We start from the raw sequence: 19,373 nt of genomic DNA on the forward strand, positions 1-19,373 counted from the left end.
CTTGGGGGCTAGCAGATTTTTATTATTTCATTCCTTCAATGAATATTTGTTAACAAGTGTCTGCTCTGCGCCAGGCACTGTTCCAGGCACTGAATACACAGCAATGAATAAGATAAAAATCCCATTGGAGTTTACACGCTAGTGGAAGGAGATATACCTTAACAATAAACATGATAAATATGTAATTGTACAGTATGCTGGAAATTGATGAAGGTTATTGAAAAGTAGAAAGTGGATCAGGGCAAACAGGATCCGGGAGTGCTGGGCACAGGGATGCTGATGCCTGGCCAGGGGGCACCTGGGTGGCCCAGTTGGTTAAGCGTCCAACTTCCACTCAGGTCATGATCTCACAGTTTGTGGGTTCAAGCACCCTGTCGGGCTGTCTGCTGTCAGCTCAGAGCCTGGAGCCTGCTTCAGATTCTGTGTCTCCCTCTCTCTCTACCCCTCCCCCACGTGCGCTCTCTCTCTCTCTCTCTCTCTCTCTCTCTCTTTCTCAAAAATAAATAAACATTTAAAAGAATTAAAAATTAAATAGCCTTGCCAGTGAGAAGGTAAAAACTGAAGAAAGATTTTAAGGAGTGAGGGTGTCAGAGAGAAAAGAGCCAGTGCAAAGGCCCTGAGGCAGGAGTGTATCTGGTGTGTTTGGGGGACAGGGGAGAAGCCACTATAGGAAGTGGGGTAAAGAGGGGTAGAGTTGTAGCCACTGTAAGGACTTTGGCTTTGTTCCCCCATGAAATGGGGAAATGTGGCAGGGGCTGGGGCAGACTCATCACATAATCCGACTTACACTCTGCCCTACCCTGGTCAAGAGACCAATTTTTCTGTGGTGTTTTCTGGAACACAACTCCTTCCTTCTCCCCGGAGCTCCTCAGACCCTGGAGTTGATTCATCCCTGGACTCTGCCTCTCCAAGTTCCAAGTCCGTGCATGGGGAGGGGGGCTTGGCCTTTCTTGAATACCTAGAACCAAGTGGTCTTGACTCTGCTTCTTGAATACCTTTTTTCCCCAGAAACATGAAAAAGCCCAGCAAGGAGAGGGGACATTCCTTCAAGGCAAACTCTTTCCATTTCTTCCAGCTATTTTGAAGGATTATGTATTCCCGGGAGAGAATGTTCATACCTCATGGCCTGTCTGATCATTGGCATAAGGAAGAGTTTCAAATTCTTCACCCTTTTGAATATTTGCTATCTGGAGAGTCTTGGTTCCATCTGTTGCTCCCTAGCTCTTAGTTTTTGGTCCTTCAATTAAAACAAATCTGCTGAGTATGAGTCATGATAGCCAAATGACCTCCTTTGGGGTTTTCCTTTGAATTTCTCCTCTTGCTTAAATACCAAAATGCCAATAATCATGGTACATGGTTCCCGGGACTCAGACTGTGCCCTTTGAGTGCCATAATTCAGGCCTTTAGTTTTCCTTGAGAATTTTCTCTTCTACAGCTAAAATTGCTCCTAAGGTTTGGGGATTTCTACAGAGAGAATATGAGAAGGAATATAAAAAGAAGGCCTGAAAAATGAAAGCCCCAGAGATAATGGTAATACCATCTACAGATGCCTGCGTGAGCCTATATGGATGCTTTACGCCGGCCACCACAAATGATGGGAGGCAAGGCAGCCAGGCAGATACTCAGAGCGCCCTCTGGCCTAATCCATATCCCTGAATGCAGCCCAGGGGAAAATTCTGGTGTTGCTTCTTGTGCCAGATGAATACCTGGTGCATGATACACTGCTCTCCTGTTCCTTCTTCTCTCTGTAGGAGCGCTAAGGAATTCATCGTTCTTACAGTTCTGCACACTCATCAGGTGAGTGAGCCTCTTTGCCATCTGCCCTTCCTCCTGATCAAGATGAGAGAATCCCATATTGGAAAGTGACAGTGATGCGAGGGCGGGTGGAGGGACATCCCAGAATCAACATGTTGTGAGCCGGAGATTTAGGAGTGACCTGAAAGCATACCTTCTGAACATCTTATCTACTTTCACATTCAAGGCTTGAATTCTGAAAGGTCACACAGTGCTATGTTCTGCCCTGTGCCTTGTGCTTTACCTCACTTAGGCCGCTCACTGCCCCCCTGTCCCAGACAGATTTTCTCCCTCTTTTTTGGCTGTGTCCCATCAAAATTTACCTGTCCAGTGTCCAACCCCCATGAAGTCCTTGCCGATGGTGGGTGCTAGCTAGCTAGCTTCATCCATTCATCCATCCACCTACCCACCCACCCATCCATCCATCCATCCATCCATCCCCGTATTTACTAAACGGCCTACAATGTATGAGACTCAGCACTGAATGTGGGGAATTAAATATGAAGTTGGTAGAAAGTACAGTTGGACAAACAGGTTCATCTTTGTCCTGGCACAGTCACTAACTGGCTGTGTGACCTTGGGTGGGTCAGTTTCCTTTTCTGAACCTGTTTCCCCATCTACAGATTGAGGGGTTTAGACTAGAATAGTGTGTTCCAAACTCGACTGATCATAATAGTCACAGGAGTGCTTATTAAAAGTAAAAATCCCAAGCCCCTCTCCTCAAGAGTTGGATGTAGAAGGCCCAGTGTCCATTCCTAGGTTACATTCTTATAGTAATCTTAACTTAAATGCACAGACCCGGGTGTAAAACTCTTATATGCAAAACTCAGAACCTTTCTTCCACCTCCAGGCCTAGTTGTCCCTTCTCAGTCCCCCAACACTCCCCTGCCCTCCAGCACTGATATCCCACCCCAATGGCCACAGGAGAGGTCACACCTGTTGGGGTGGGGGGCATGAAATCAGGAGAGCCTTCACAGAGGAAGCTGCATCTGATATGGACCTCTAGAGATTGGGGCAGGATTCCCCCGGAAGAGACAGAGGGAAAGAGTTTCCAGAGACAACGTTTCTGTGCAAAGACAGAGATGGTGCGCAGGTGCAGAGCATGGGCTCATGTGTTGGGGACAGAGTTCAAATCAAGCTCTGGCTCTAACTGCCTCTCCCCATGGCCCCCAGCCATCTTCTGTGTCAGTGTGAACTTCACACACACACATTTATGCATGCACGTTCATATTCTCTTTCTCTCTCCCCTGCCCCATATATGCTCCCTGGCAAATAGGCCTTTCTCAATTGCCTTTCTCAATTGCAATTCTCCTGTATCTCTGGGCAGACATGTTCCACCCCTCAGTGGATGTAACTGGTAGAACCCTTCCTCCCTACCTTACTGCACAGGTACAATTGCCTAGTGGGCAGTGGGCAGTCATTCCCCACTCCCCAGTCTCCTGTCATGAAATGGCTACCAGTTCTCCCCAAAAACTATGCTTGTTGTGTTTTATCTCTCTGGTTAGGGACTCATTGTGGGTTACTTTGTTAGTCTGATCTCCTCAAATGCCATCTCCTTATAGAAGCCTTCCTTGACTACCCTTTTTAAGGTAGCATTGACCTGTGACTATCTGCTGATACTGCATAATTTTTTTCATCAGTACTAAAATATTATATTTTTTAACTCTTTATTTGGGAATAATTATAGATTCACAGGAAGTCATGAAGCCAGTACAGACATCCCTGTGTACCTTTGACCCTATTTCTCCCAAGGGTTGCATCTTACATAACTAAAGTACCATATCAAAACCGGGACATTGACACCAATACAATGTGTGTGTATGGTTCAGTGTCAGTCTGTCTGTTGGTTCATGTATCCACCAGCACAGTCAAGATACTGGACATTCCTATCACTAAAAAGACCCCTCACATTGCCCTTTTACAGCCAAACTCACCCCCCCCCCACCAACCCCAATCCCCGTCAACCACTAATCTGTTCTCCATGTCTGTAATTATATCATTTCAAAAATACTATATAGGGGTGCCTGGGTGGCTCAGTCGGTTTAGCGTCTGGCTCTTGATTTCAACTAAGGTCATGATCTCACAGTCATAAGATCAAGTCTCGCGTCGGGCTCTGCACTGGGTGTGGAGCCTGCTTAAGATCCTCTTTCTCTCTCTCTCTCTGTCTCTGTCTCTCCCTCTCTCTCTCTCTCTCTCTCTCTCTCTCTGCCCCTCTGCCCCTCTGCCCCTCTCCCCCACTCACACTCTCCTCTCTAAAATAAAATGAAAATTAAAAATGTTATATAAGTGGGATAATATAGTATGTAATCATTGGGATTGGCTTTTTTAACTCAGCACAATGCCCTTGAGATTCATCCAAATTGTTGCCAGTGTCAGTAGTGTGTTCCTTTTTATTGCTGAGTAGTAGTCCATGGTGTGGATGTCCCACAGATTGTTTAGTCCTCCATCCAATGAAGGACATCTGGGCTATTTCCAGTTTGCAGCTAATACTAATAAAGCTGCTATAAACATCCGTGTACAGGTTTTTTTGTGAGCATAAGTTTTTATTTCTCTGGGATAGATGCCCAAAAGTGTGACTGCTGGGTTGATACATTAAGTGTATGTTTGTTAGTAAGCTGCCAAACTATTTTCTGGAGTGGCTGTACCATTTTACATTCCCATTAAATATCATATATATATATGTGTGTGTGTGTGTGTGTGTGTGTGTGTGTGTGTGTGTATGTATATATATGTATGAGATATATATCTTGTTAGAATGTCGGCTATGATATATATATATATGTGTGTGTGTGTATGTATATATATGTATGAGATATATATCTTGTTAGAATGTCGGCTCCTCAAGGATAGGGACTGTGTTTTGTTCACTGCCATATCCCCCAGCACCCGGAACCTGCCAAAGAAGGAATAAGGGAAACCCAGCTTCCAGCCATCACAGCAGCCTAAACTAAACTCAAGTGTCCAACCTTTGGTGCCGAATGAAGAGCCTAACACTCCCTCCACCTCTGTTCCATCTCTCATCCCAGTGCTCCTAACACCCCTTTGCCCTCTAGATCTCATGTCCCCACTGTCCTATCCCATGGCCTCTTTGCTATGACCAGGCTGCTTTCCTTCTCCTCCTGGTACATATCTTAGTTCTTACTACCCTGCAGGCTTCTGTCCTCGTACTAGTCCACACCTCTTCTAGTACATGTCTGTTTCCTTTAAGACCTTGCTTGAGACCTTTCCAAACACCTTTGCCTTACTAACCTCAATAAGAGTCTCATTTGTTCATCCATTCAGCAAGCATTTATTGAATGTCTACTGTTCCAGGTGCTCTTCTAAACTGGGAACATAGCAGTACATGGGAGAAACGTGGTTCCTACCCTCATAGAGCTTACACTCTAGTATTGGCCTCGTGCTTTCTAAACCCTTGGAGCAGAGACATGAGCACGTACACACAGGGGTGATAGTCAAAACAATTAACCTGTACAGTAGGAGCCATTCGATCAGAATGTAAGCCAGCCAGAGTCTTGGAGACCTCCTACTGTGCCAGGCATTAACTGTTCAGTTGACCATTTGTAAAGAGGTCCCAGGGGAGAGGTCAGGTGGCACCCAGGAAGCTTAGGGCAGTGGCTACTTACCAATCAGTGTGAAAGAAACCCTGAATATTTTACAACAGGTATGGCCATACCAGTGTATCCCAACTGAAGGTCAGCCTTACGTATGTGTACAATCAACCCTCATTATTTGCAGATTCTGTATCTGCAAATTCACCTACTCCTTCTAATGTATTTGTAACCCTAGAATCAATACCCACGGTGCTTTCCTGGTCATTTGCAGACGTGTGAAGAACATGAAAACATTTGAGTCTCCCAATGTACACATTTCCAGTTGAGGTCAAATAAGGCAACGCACTGCCATCTTGTTTCAGCTGTCACACAGAGGTATCCAGAATATAGAGATGGCAGGGAGCAGTGCAGTGTAGTGCAAGAAGCTCAGTCTGTAGAACAGTTGGATGGGATTTGAATCCTAACTCTGGCACCTGTTAGTGGGGCGGCCTCAGGCAAGTCACTTAACACTTCAGAACCTCATTTTCTCCTAGTGAAATAAAGAAAATAGAAGCTACCAGGATGAGTTGTTTTTAGAATTATAAATCATAATCTATGTGAGGTACACACACACACACACACACACACACACACACACACACACACACATGCATATTTCCCCTAAGGAGCAACTGTTCAGTATTCATTAGTTCAGTGTTCGAGGTGAGTTTATAAAACGTAACTACCATGAGTCACAAAAATGGACTGAGAAAGAGAATCTTTTCTCTCAAGTTATAATGAAAGTTTATTGACAACTCCCAGCATATGTTCAGCGTGGTAGCCCTGCATCACAGAACATAGTACTGAGTCCACAGTACTCAACGTCTTATGGTTGCATGGAGACTGCCGCCTCTTACCAAACTCTCATCTTGTTCAAGCTTGATTCCCACTTCTTCTAGGAGACGGTTTCCCAGTAGGTCCAGCATGTGGCCCAGGAATCTTTATACCTCTAAGGCTCTTCCAACTTGTACATTCCTTGGCTGATAAGGGTGGTTCTTGACCCTGGCTATACATTAGAACCACCTGAGAGGCTTTTAAAACTATTGATGCTCAGCTTGTAGCTCTTACCAATTGAATTAGAAGCTTTGGGGATGGGACCCAGGTTTTTGTCTTTTGAAAAGGCTTCTGAAATGATTCTTATGTAGCCAAGGTACATATCAAGAACTACTGATGTAATATGAACTCTTTCAGATGACATTTTTCTTTTAATGAAGTGACTTTTATGATGGCAGACCATGGGGGTATTTGAGGGGAGTGGTCACAGCAGTCCATTCCCAGGGCCCCTCAAACCATACTGCATTAGATAGCCACTTATTAAGCCTATATGTATTTAAGGGTGTTCCTTAATCTTCAAGTGACCAACTATCCCCATGATTGACTAAATATGTATTAATTTTGGTACCCTTAGACCTTGGCACATGGTGTGTCCTCAATAAATATTTTAAAAGTACTTTGTTGTGACCTAGATAAAGAAAGTAGACAGTCCCTTCAAATGAAACTCTAGTGTTATGGTACTGAAGACTTCCCTGTACCCAACAAGCCAGGATCCCGTTTCTTGGGGCCACATGCCCAGAAAAAAAGGCCAAAATAATGGGCACCTACTGCAGAAGAACTGGTTTTCCACAGAGCTTCTTGAGGTATAATGCTTAGCAGATGGTAGGTCCTCAAACCATATTTGCTAAAATTGATGAACTAATTCATTATGAACCTTAGCAGTCAACTACTAGCTCTTATTCTGTGCCTACTCTATGCTTGGTGCTAGGAGTAGACATAGTAATATAAAATGCCATCTCTTCTTTTACAACCTGGCTGAGGAGGTGAACGCTGGCAGTATGGATTACCAAGGAGTACTATAGGAAATCCAGGGAGGGGACTGGAGGAATCGGGGAAGAATTCAAGACCAAGACAGAATTTGAGCTGGGCTTTAGAGATGGCATTTAGCTAAGCAGGGGGGATGCTAAAGGGCAGGCAAAAGTGGGAAACAGCACAATGTGCCCAGGGAACTGGGGGCAGAACCACCTGACAAGGCCATCGATGGGGAATAAGGGTCATGTGTGGCTTGCAGGGGGCTTTGGAAGCCAGAGAAAGGCCATGTTCACCTCCAGGCACCAAGTGCAGGAAGGAAGACCCTGGGTCCCTTATCAGTAGTCAAGTGAAACCAGTATGGCCCTCCATTGTCCCAGACTCCCACAGTGCTATGGGAAGTGCTTCTAAGTGGGCTCAGGTGAAAGGAGCCAATGAGCCAGCAGAAAGGAGAATCGGGAGGCTGTCAGACCTTCGGGAACCTCTCAAAATCAAAGTAGGGCCCTATCGTACACCAAGATGTTGGGCCATATACCTGACTTTGAACACAACCCTGAAATCTGTATTAATAGAGCCACCAAATTAAAACATAGTCAAAGTGTCACCAGCTGCTGAATGAAGTCCTGGGGGAGAGGCAGACTCTCTCCTCTATTGCTTATTCCACCGAGCTGCTGGCTCCATATTTGCTTCGAGGGGCTTCACAGTGGCCCCGGAGGTGCTTAGTAATTCCAGTCCCATGTTTCAAGCCAAAATTCATTTTAACCAGCAAGGGTGCCTGTTGCAAAATGAGACTTCCAACTGCTTGAAGGAAAAATGGGATCAGTGAAGAGCTCAGATGTCCCAGCTTTAAGGTACTCAATTAATCTATGCTTAATGGGTTAGGACATTTTCAACAATATAAATTCTGTGCCTTATGTTCCTAGAGATTCCGACTTTTTAAGTCTGGTGTGGGCCTAGAAATCTGTGGTTTAGCAAGCACTCCCCAGTGATTCTTATCATCAGGAAAGTTTTAGAAACAGTGGGTGAGTGCATGCTAATGAGTTAGCGCAGGAGTCAGCAAACTTTCTGTAAAGGGCTGTATAGTAAATATTGTAACTTTGTAGACCATACATGATAGTTGCAAAAGCAACCACAGACAGTAATACATAAGTGAAGATCACAGCTGTATTCCAATAAAGTTTTATTTACAAAAACAGGTGGTGGGCAGGATTTGGCCCATGCAGGCTGTAGTCTGCTGACCCCTGAATTATGTTCATTACTCCTCCCTGGTACCACATTGGCATTTTGATCAGGGCCTTCCCAATTCTCAATATTTTCTTAAGTTTTTATTTATTTATTTTGAGAGAGAGGGAGAGAGCCAGCAGGGGAGGGACAGAGAGGGAGAGAGAATCCCAAGTAGGCTCCACACTGTCAGCACAGAGCCCAATGTGGGGCTCATACTCACAAACCATGAGATCATGACCTGGGCCGAAATCAAGAGTTGGACGCCCAACCAACTGAGCCACCTAGGCACCCCCCTAACTCTTAATATTTAAATTCAAAGGAGTGACCCTAGCATTAAGAGCCTCAGTCCCCGTAGCTGAGCTTCGAAGATGCTTTGGAGCAGGGAGACCTTTGAGAGCACCTGCAAGGTGTATCACACTGCAAGGCAGACATCACCTGTGTTGAAGCATAAGGCTAGCTATGACTCCGTGACGTGTAGCAGAGCCCAGCTGGCAATGAGTGAGTCACCATCAGTGATCAAGGCTGAAGACTGAGAATAGGATGGATTCTTAGAGACTGACAGGACAAGGGTCAATAAGGAATGAGGCACGAACAAGCTGAAAATAGCTCTACCACGGACACCGGAAATGATTATAATCCCTGAAAATAATGGGCCATTCCACTTCCTCCTTCATGATTTTGCTCCTATAAATATATAAGTCCTTTGTTTATAGTGGTATCTGTAGGACAGGATCCAATCTGGGACTTTTGGTAAGGACCTCAAGGAGTCATTCCCTCACCATAGGTGAAGACACAGAAGGGTACCAGTTGCGGTTCTTCATATGCTCAAAGGTCAAACCAGAGCCACTGGATGAAAGATCCTGCAGTAGCTCTGGAAAACAGTGTGGAGGTTCCTCAAAAAACTAAAAATAGAACTACCCTATGACCCAGCAATTGCACTACTAGGAGTTTACCCCAGGGATACAGGAGTGCTGATGCATAGGAGCACGTGTACCCCAATGTTTAGAGCAGCACTTTCAACAATAGCCAAATTATGGAAAGAGCCTAAATGTCCATCAGCTGATGAATGGTTAAACAAATTGTGGTTTATATATACAGTGGAATACTACTTGGCAACGAGAAAGAATGAAATCATGCCATTTGCAGCAATGTGGATGGAACTGGAAGGTATGCTGAGTGAAATAAGTCAGAGAAGGACAGCTATCATATGTTTTCACTCGTATGTGGATCTTGACAAACATAACAGAAGACCATGGGGGAAGGGAAAGGGAAAAAATAGTTACAGAGAGGGAGGTAGGCAAACCACAAGAGACTCTTAAATACAGAGAACAAACTGAGGGTGTATGGTGGGGGTGGAGGAGAGGGGAAAATGGGTGAATGGCATTGAGGAAGGCACTTGTTGGGCTGGGTGTTGTATGTAACCCAATTTGACAATAAATTATATTCATTAAAAAAAAGGAAAGGATACCCAGCTTCAGCTGGCTGTGAGGAATAATCGCCAACCCAAGACTCAGGAAACCTGGGTTCTAGTTTCAGCTCTACTACCAAATTATTTTGGTACTTGCAGTAAACCATATCCTCTTCCCAGGACTCCGCTTCATGTGTGAAAATGAAGGGTGGATCACATGGCCCATTCGGGCCTCTGGAGATGCCTCGTTCCACACTGCACAAAGGCATGCCATCACAGATGATTATAGAGAAAGGAGGACGTGACTGTCGGGTAGAAACAAAAATTTCACCTGCCTCCCGTCTGTGGCACCTCAGGTGGAAATTTGGACTGCTGTGGAGTCTCCCTGAACATAGCCACAGATCTTTCTTTCTTGCCCCTTCTCTTTTGCTCCTGCTGCAGCCTGCAGCCCCTGCCCAGGATTTAAGCACTAAGCTATGCAACACACAAAGGCATTTCTTGACTCCCATGAACAATCAATACTGTAATCACCCTCTGCAACGATCTCCAGCCCTGGATTTTGTTGTGCTACATCATCTGCTGCCAACAAACTATCTCTGTGCCTCAGGACGGGAAGCCTAAGGTTCCTTTAGCTCAGTGGTTTGTGCAACCTTAGCTGCATTTTGAAATCATTGGAAATTAAAAAAAAAAGTTACCAATACCTGGACCTCATCCCCAGGAATTTGATGTCATTGGTCTAGGGTGGGGCCCGGGCATTAGGGGTTTTTAAAGCCATTCCACTATTTCTGCCACACAGCCAGGACCAAGACCCACTGCCTGAGGTCCTACTGGACTTGGGTTGAACAGGTGGCTTTCTGCAAACTGCCCTCTGTGGGGGATGAGATTGCTGGCTCAGGACGAGAACACAGCTGAGACCAGGGCCCAAGACCTGATGAGGACATTTGTTTCTGGTGTGTCTTTATCTTAGGGTCCGGCCCTCCTGTGGCTGCTCTGGTAAATGAAATTCAAATGCAGTGTAAATGGCAGAAAATAGCTTCATGTATTGCCTTACCAGCTGGCAGGGCCCTTCAGGGCCTTAATTCAAAGGGATTCTTGATTGTGGGATGCACAGGCTCCATGACCGAGCTGGTAGGGGAGGTGGTTTGAAGGAGCCCCAAACCTGATTCCCACCGTGGTCTTCCTCATCTTAGTAAGTGGCAACTCCATTCTTCTAGTTGATTCCTTTCTTTTTTCTCACCTCCCACATCCAATCCGTCAACATATCGTCTTGGTTCTATCTTCAGAATCTATCCAAAATTGACTCACTTTTCATAAGCTCCATTATTACTACCCTAGCCCTAGCCTCCATCCCATTTTAGCTGTATTATTACAGGACACTCTGAACTAGTCTCACTACTTTGGGTGTAACCCTCCAGTGGAGTGAAATCCAAAGTTCTCGCCATGGCTGACCAGGCCCTACATTGACCCAATGCTCAACTGCCTCTCTGAGCATACCCCTCCACCTCCACCCCGATCATTCTGCTCCAGCCACACTGGGCTCCCTTGCTGTTCCTCATGCACCCCAATCCCACCTCTGAGCCTGTAATATTCTTTCTGCCCAGGAGGCTTTTTCTCCACATATCCTTATGGCTGGCTCTTTTTCTCCACATATTCTCATGGCTGGCTCTCCCTCATTTGCTTCGGGTCTCTGCTTCAACATCACCTCCTGTGCGAGGTCTTCCCTGCACATCCTGACTAAAATAACACCCCCATCACTCCTACCATCACTCATACAGTCTCTTGTATAGTCCCTCACCCTGCTTGATTTTTCCTCACAGTCCTTATTTGCTACCTAAAAGATATTTATTTGTTTATTGTCAGTCTGTTCCTACTTATATGGCCTTTGAGGCCAGGGAGCTTTGTGTTGTTCACTGCTGAACCCCTCATCACCTGGAACAGTGCCTGGCACATAGTCGGTCCTCCCTAAACTTGTCACATGAATGATTAAAGGCTCCCGAAGACATGAGGGTTCCCCTCATCTAGACTTTCCTTGAATTTCCTTGAATCATTTTCTATAATCTCCTTCCTAGGGGCAGGGCATATCTGGGAGATGAATAAGGTCATTTCTGTAAATCCTTCAAGATGCTTGTATGCAGATGTAATAAAAACCACCATTTAGGTATATCTCACGTTAAGCAAACCAAACATATAATAATTCAGTGGATGTTATTGCTAAAGGATTTTGGCAAACTCCACTAGGCCCAGAGTGTTAATAATGGGATTCAATCTACCCAAATTCAATTCATGCCCAGCTTTTTCAGAACACACCAATCATAGAAGGAAGCACTTAGCACATCGCCTTGCACCTAGTAGGGAATCAATACGTATTTATTGACTTATTGATCAGTAAGGCAAAGCATGCCCGTACTGAGACATCTTAACTCCAGTGTGGCAAAGGTCAGGTTTTTCCCAGGGATAGAGAACTCATCAGCCCTCTGTTCTTTTTCCAGTCCCCCAAATCTGCCTTCATCAGCGCTGCGAAGAAGGCCAGGCTGAGATCGAATCCTGTGAAGGTCCGATTTTCTGAGCAGGTGGCAGTTGGAGAAACAGATGCAGTAAGTGCAGCTTTTCCGCTCCCTGTCCTTGGCCCTTGGCTAGAATCAGCCTGACCACGGAGGTCTGGCTTTGGAGCAGGTGCTTGAGAGTGGGCAGCATTACGAAAGGGCTGGAGGGGAGAGGGAGGACCACAGGGCTCCAGGCTGGTTGTAAGATAGGAGAACGCGGCATCCAGAAGAGCCCTGGGCACTGTGGGGCGAAGGAACCTGTATCACTTCACTCAGGCCCCTCGTGGTGCTTAGAGAAATTGCTGTCCCTGGCACGATAGCATCCACTCAGAACAAGTGCTCCACAAACATCTTCGGGCTATTTTATAGAAGCAGGAAAGAGGTGGTGGTTTTCTGAAGATCTGGAGCAAGAGTGGCTGGTGTAATTGAGCTGTCTTCGCATTAAAGTAATCCTGCCACGGCACGTCTTGACTAGTGAAGCAGCCTACGGGAAATGATACAGACTCTCATTGTCACGAAGCTTTTTTTTTTTTTTAAGATTTATTTATTTTTGAGAGAGAAAGCATGCAAGCAGGGAAGGGCAGAGTGGGAGGGACAGAGATCTGATGCGGGCTCTGGGCTGACAGCCCCTGGCCGACACAAGATCATGCCCTGAGCTGAAGTCGGATGCTCAGCTGACTGAGCCACCCATGTGCCCCCCATCACAAAACTTTTATTAGGCACCTTCTGTGTTCCCAGTACCACATGGCATGGAAAATGAACACCTGTTCCCTGCCACTGGATACCACTGGGTAATGTTGGGGCAGGGCGGGGGACAAGTAGTTCAGATTGAGATACATAGAATCCCCCATTGGGTGGTATGGTTTCAAGGAACAGGTGATGCTTGACAGCCCATGCTATGTAGCTGCCCAACTGGGAGAGTCTTGGCCAGCCTGCAGTCTTTCTCACTGCTGTATGGGGTTTACATGAGCCGAGCTGTCTGCTCCAGATAAGCAAATGAGAAGAGGTGGATGGAGAGCAGAGAGATATGTGTTAAGCAGTCATGGATTATGGCCACAGCCACCCAGGAGTCTGCAGAAGTCGGTGATATCCAGGTGCGGGTGGAGAGAGCCAGAGCTAACAGGCATTTGTGTGCTTTTGCAAGCTTTTGCAGGCAGGGCTCTCAGGGGGCCTGTGGCATTTATGTACGGAGGCACAGCTACACTTGAGAAAAGCCAGCAGGCCCAGCCTGAGTGGGGAAATCAGTGGGGCACCAGGCACTTCTGTAGTTCTTTGAAGCAGTGCCACTCAGAAGATGGGATAGAGGACACAGGTGTCTTCCATGTCCTTTTCCCCAACACTCATCCCCAGACTCAGCCTAGGCCCTCTTCCATCCCTGTTCGAGGAAGGCTGAAAAGCCTGGGAGCCTACAGAGTCCCACTGGGTAAGCCGTCAAGTAATTGGAGGCTGGGCTCCATATGAGTCCTAGCAGAAGAGGTTAAAGAGAAGTGGGGGGTGGTGAGCAGAGAGACGAGGCAACAGTATCGAGTCCCTACAGATCACAATGAATAACACCCTTAGGTCCGAGCCACAAAGGAGACATTTGTGCCCTGAACCCTTGAAAACCCAGAGCCAATGCAAATTGGATTTAGAAAGCACAGACTATCCCATCTCAGCATTACAGAGTAATCAATCAAGACCTGGCTACCCAATGAAAACCTCCCTACCACCTCCCCCTTTTTCCTCCCATCTCTTCCTCTCCCTTCCACTCTCCCCTCCCCACTCTCCCCTTGCTCCACTATGACCCCCCTCTCCATAAGTCTCAGCTATCCACAGGTAGGATCAAGCCCCCACTCCAGACCAACCTGAAAGCAAAGGCCCTGGAGTAGCTAGGACCCGCCCAGGGTTACTTCTGTCGCTCCTGGACCGACCACCAGGCACAGTTTGGGGCTCTTGTCTGAGAGAGAGAGAGAGAGAGAGAGAGAGAGAGAGAGAGAGAGAGAGAGAGAGACATCAATCTTCCCACTCTGCTGTACTCAGGAAATTACCTGATGTCACAACAACCCCTACCTCCCACGCCACCAGTATGGACACTAGCAGCCTCACCATTGGTTGGGACCTAGGGAACTCCAGGCCCAGGTGACTCTGGGCTGTCCTATCATCCCTTTGCCTTGGTGTTCCAGGGCTTTAGTAAGCAGCCAGAGCAAAAATAAATCCCGTGGGCGTTCCTTGCCAACTCTATTTTTAAGCAAAATCAATTAAGTAATTATCTGAGTCCAACCCCAGTGTGCTAAATAAAACCTGCCACTGCCAACTGTCATCAGCCTGGGGATCCAGGGCCTCAGGGCTTGGTAGGAGCAAGGCATCTCAGGATCAGTGAGAGAACCAGGGAGTCACACTTTCCCAACTTTATACCCCATCACTTCCTACCACGATTTGACTCCTGGCTCCCCACCACCACCAATCATACCCTGACCCAGGAGGGCTTGCTTGCTCATTTTTCCATGCTGTCCATGACGGTCCCTAGGTCTGGACTGTCCCTCTGCTAGCCTCTCTTAATAGTCTACACCTACCATCTCCTTTGAAATCAAAATCTAAGTCACCTCACCTAGGAAACCTTAACTATCTTATACCTGTTGGTTTGTTTTCGGTCTTACAATTGTTCTCTAGTGGATTCGTGTGGGTGTTCACAAGAGTGTAAGACCAGACCCAGCCCTCTATTTCTGTCTGGGCCTCATGGGGCTTAGCATAGTGCTGGGCATATACTAGAGGCTAAATGAATGCCCACTGAATTAAGGAATCTAGCCATCTCATGCAGCTTTTCAGTTCCTATAGAACTGGTGATGGCCCCGGGAAATGGTTGGGTTCTCCTGATGATTCTAATCATTCAAGTAAGCACATATTAAGCACCTATTACTCATATATTCAGCAGCCATTCATTGAGCACCAACTGTATGCCAGGAACTCTGCTCAATGTCAGAATTACAAAGATTGAATAGGACATGGATGTGCTCTAAGTTCACCATTTGTGAGAGACCAACATTCTTCAAAAATATGCTAAGAACATTGAGAGAAGTATGTATACGTTGCTGTAGGAACACGTGGGAATACCAGGTCCAAGCACCTGAAGAGTTGGGACAAGACTTTACAGAATTTGTATTTAAGCCAGGTTTTGAAGGATGAGTAGGAGTTTGCCAAGGAGGGAAAGAGAAAGGCAGAGAGAACAGTCTTTATTTAACAAATATTGAGGGGCGCTTGAGTGGCTCAGTTGGTTAAGCTTCTGACTTAGGCTCAGGTCACGATATCACAGTTCATGGGTTCGAGCCCTGCATCAGGCTCTGCGCTGGCAGCTTGGAGCCTGCTTGGGATTCTTTCTCTCTATACCTCTCTCTCTGCCCTTCTGCTGCTCACGCACACTCTCCATCTCAAAATAAATAAACTTTAAAAATAAACAAAAAAAACCACCACAAATATTTATTTACCTTTTAGCACTCTACAAATAAACACCCGGGCCAAGAATAATTTTGCTAAGAAGATATCAGCTGTTCAGAAATGGGCTTTGGGGCACCTGGTGGGTCAGTTGCTTGAGCATCTGACTTTGGCTCAGGTCATGATCCATGGTTCATGAGTTCAAGCCCCACATTGGGTTCACTGCTGTCAGTCTGTCAGCACAGAGCCCACTTCAGATCCTGTGTCCCCTTCTCTCTGCCTCTCTCCCACTTGCACTGCCCCCAAAATAAATAAATATTTAAAACAAAGCGGCTTTACCAGAGGTTCTCAATCAAGGTCAATACTGCCCACTCTCAGAGAGCTTTTGGAAATGTCTAAGGATGTTTTGGGTTATCCTGACGATTTGGCATGCTATTGGCATTTAGTGTCTCATGATCAGAGATACTAAGTACCCTGCGGGGAGTGACACAGTCCCTGAACGATGAATTGTCAGAGGTAAGGAGGGGTGAAAGAGCAGGATGGGTACCTGCACCAGTGAGACATGACTCTGGAGAAATAGGTAGGGCCAGGTCAGAAAGGACATAGGAGATCATGGGGGACAGGGAAGGGCAGAAAACAAAGGCATGGATGTTGAAGTGACCTCAGTGTGTGAAGAGTCTGGCGGAAAGGGAAGTGTCAGGATATAAGAGCAGGCCAGTGAGGGGGGCTCCTAAGGAGGCCTTCCATCTGGTCTTTAGTGATGGTCTCTATGGACCAAGCACCACTCAAAGCTGTGGAACTTGGAGCCATGGTAGAATGGGGTGGGCTGTGACATCAAATGAAGGGTGAACTTTTGATATGGCCCAATGTCTTCTTGGAGCATTTGGTTCTGATCTGCATGTGATGTGATCATCGGTCTGTTCTCTCCTCTGTCCCTCCGTCCTTCCATATCTTTGGCTCCCCGTCTCCTTCTCTCCCTTCTCTTCCTACTTATACCCCTCCTCTGGCTTCCCTCTGCCTTCTAAATGAGCCCCTCTCCTTGACCTTTCCCTGCCTATTCACAGAAAATGATGAAGAAAGAAGCTCTTCTCCTCATCCCCAACGTCCTGAAGGTTTTCTTAGAAAATGGGCAGATCAAATCATTCACGTTTGATGGCCGGACCACTGTTAAGGTAATTACAGAGTGTCCTGTCTTGGGTCAACATTTGCCCTCTCTGGAGCATACAGAGCTGCTGGTTCCTGGGTTTATCTGAGTCTGCACAGAGTTGCGTCTGGAGCAAGGTGGCCTTTGAGCTTCAGCTTCTGGGAGCACCAGTCTGCAAGAACACACAGCCCTCAGATGAGGGTGTTGGGGGAGGGGAGAATTTGAGTGCCCAGCTGTGTGTGTGTGTGTGCGCGCGCGCGTGCACGCACATATGCGCAGAAGCATGGGTGCATGTGTGTGTACACACCTACTAGTGGATTGCTTTGTGTCCATGTTACACCAGGTCCTTCAAGACTCTTAGGAGCTAAGAAGTTTGAAGATTATTAAACCATTTATAAAGCGAAAGTGATTTATATTGCTACAATAACATCTACACACATTTACACACAGAAATCAACAAACACAATCTCTTGGGAGATTAGCTTAGCCATGCTTTGCTTTTTAAATAAGAACCAGATCTTAAACACTAAACCAAGATTTGAAACGTCCAGCCACAGTCCCGTTGGCTCTTCCTTTCATAGGAAGAACAATTACTGAGCTGTGATTCTAAGAGCTCAGCCAGCCTCAGCCAGCCGTCTAAAAGTTGTAGCGATTCCCTTAGTGCTGAGGAGCAAAGGCAATGAAACGATTAACCCCCAGGTTCAATTCTTATCTGGGACAGAAATAACCACTTCCGGTTTTTTCTGGACTCCTTCCAGAAAGAGAATGCCATCCCCAGAATGAATTTGCATACAACCAATGGAATAGCATCTGCCCAGAAAACCCACCTTGGCTCACAGGTGTCCCGAGGTCCCCATGCTGAGGCCAAGACAATTCTATAAACAAAGAAACCTCAGGGCCAAGAAACTTCCCTGAGAGGAATTATCAGGTGGTCAGAATTGGCACTTCTCTCCCAGACAGCTTTTGGCAATGTCTGAGGGGATGTGGGGTCATCCCATGATTTGGCGTGCTGCTGGCATTGAGTGTCTCTGGGCAGAGATGCTAAGTGTCTTGCAGGGAGTGAGGCAGTCCCTAAAGATGAAGAATTGTCCTGCCCAAAGTGCCGGCAGCACCCAAGTCACAAAACACTGGGCCTAACCCGTGTTGATGGAACTGGAGTTTCTTTGGAAGGCTTCGGCCTGGTTGGTTCCCTGGAGGCATAGGACTGAAATATACTTCTTAGGGTCTCCTGGGATGGTCTCTTGCCCATTGAAGATCTCGCCTATGGGAGGGACATTGAAATATAACTAGGCCACTGAGGGGTGTCCAGATGCCCCACTTCCAGATGTGGATATGTCTCTGTGTTGGAATCCTTCTTGGTGTTCATTCATGGGTAGGTATGCCCTTTGGAGACCTGCCTCTGCACTGAACAATTACTCCTCTTTTATCCCCCTTGGAGGCTTCTTCGAGCATTCTCCTACCTCACAATGACACCGCTGTTGTTGCTTCCAGGTAGTCCCAGCCTTCCAGGCCAGCAGTGTCCCCTGGCTTGTGATCTCACCCTGACCTCAGGGAAGGTACACTGGCTATTCATTGGAACTTGGACAGGCTGCCAAGCCATTTATCCCTGAGAGGTACCTGGGTGAATTAACAGCCTGGAATGTGAGCTGTTACACTTCTAATACCAGTTGGCAGTCTCCAGCTTGGCCATCCACAATCCCAAATGCAGCCAAACTGCAAAGAAAACCCCATTTGTCCCTGCCAGAGCTCCAGCAACACTGGCGCCTCTGTGACTGCTTGGATGATACAAAGAGATACTCTCAAGTACCCACCAGTTTCCAGCCTAACATCTGAATAGCTAAGCGTCATTTCCTGTTCACTGAGGGGCTTGTTTGGCAACCCCAGCTGTAAGGGAGCTTCACGTTCCCAAGCCTGCTTCCTTCTGGCCTTGGGGAGCTGAGCTGTGCTGACTCCACGAACATGCATACTGAAGCCCTGTGTGTGCTGAAGTCCCAGCAAATAGATGGCAGAAGTCTCAAAACTGACATTTGGGCGGCCCCCAAGGATATGTTTCCAGACATCCTAATATTAAAAGTAGGGCAGCAGAGCAGACAGAGCCCAGAAGGAGTCAGATTTATGACTGTACACAAGACACGTGACAGTTTCTCTGCATGGACACATTTCTCAAGTTGCCAAATTGATCGTCTCTGAAAGCCAGCAACAATCAAAAATGAACATCCTGCCAGTAACTCGAGTCATTCAATTTAGATTATGAATCCAGAAATATTCTTTTTAATCACATAATTGTGGCTCTCGGTCTTGTTAATTCTTAAGTAAAGAGTTGATAAACAAACTACAGTGAACATTCTGACTTATGTAAGGTGAGGGAACAACCAGCACAGTGTCTTCCTTATTCATTGACTTGCTTAGTAAGCACTCAGAAAATGTGTTGTTGAATGGAAGGAGAAAAGGAGGGAGGG

General features: G+C 46.5%; 1 protein-coding gene across 6 annotated transcripts in view; it reads left to right on the forward strand.

The window, feature by feature from the left end:
• FRMPD3 (FERM and PDZ domain containing 3) overlaps positions 1–19,373 on the forward strand; it is a 79,245-nt gene that overhangs the window by 23,611 nt on the left and 36,261 nt on the right. For 3 of the 6 annotated variants that reach the window (XM_053201513.1, XM_053201518.1, XM_053201514.1), the window contains 3 exons: positions 1,752–1,797; positions 12,309–12,413; positions 16,835–16,942. In XM_053201513.1, the coding sequence (XP_053057488.1) occupies positions 1,752–1,797; positions 12,309–12,413; positions 16,835–16,942 (259 nt within the window). Of the gene's footprint in view, positions 1–1,751; positions 1,798–12,308; positions 12,414–16,834; positions 16,943–18,136; positions 18,287–19,373 lie in introns of those variants that run through there. The other 3 variants (XM_053201516.1, XM_053201515.1, XM_053201517.1) reach the window with 2 other exon arrangements.

The sequence above is a fragment of the Acinonyx jubatus genome, chromosome X (genome assembly GCF_027475565.1).
Source record: "Acinonyx jubatus isolate Ajub_Pintada_27869175 chromosome X, VMU_Ajub_asm_v1.0, whole genome shotgun sequence".
Taxonomy (NCBI): Eukaryota; Metazoa; Chordata; class Mammalia; order Carnivora; family Felidae; genus Acinonyx; species Acinonyx jubatus.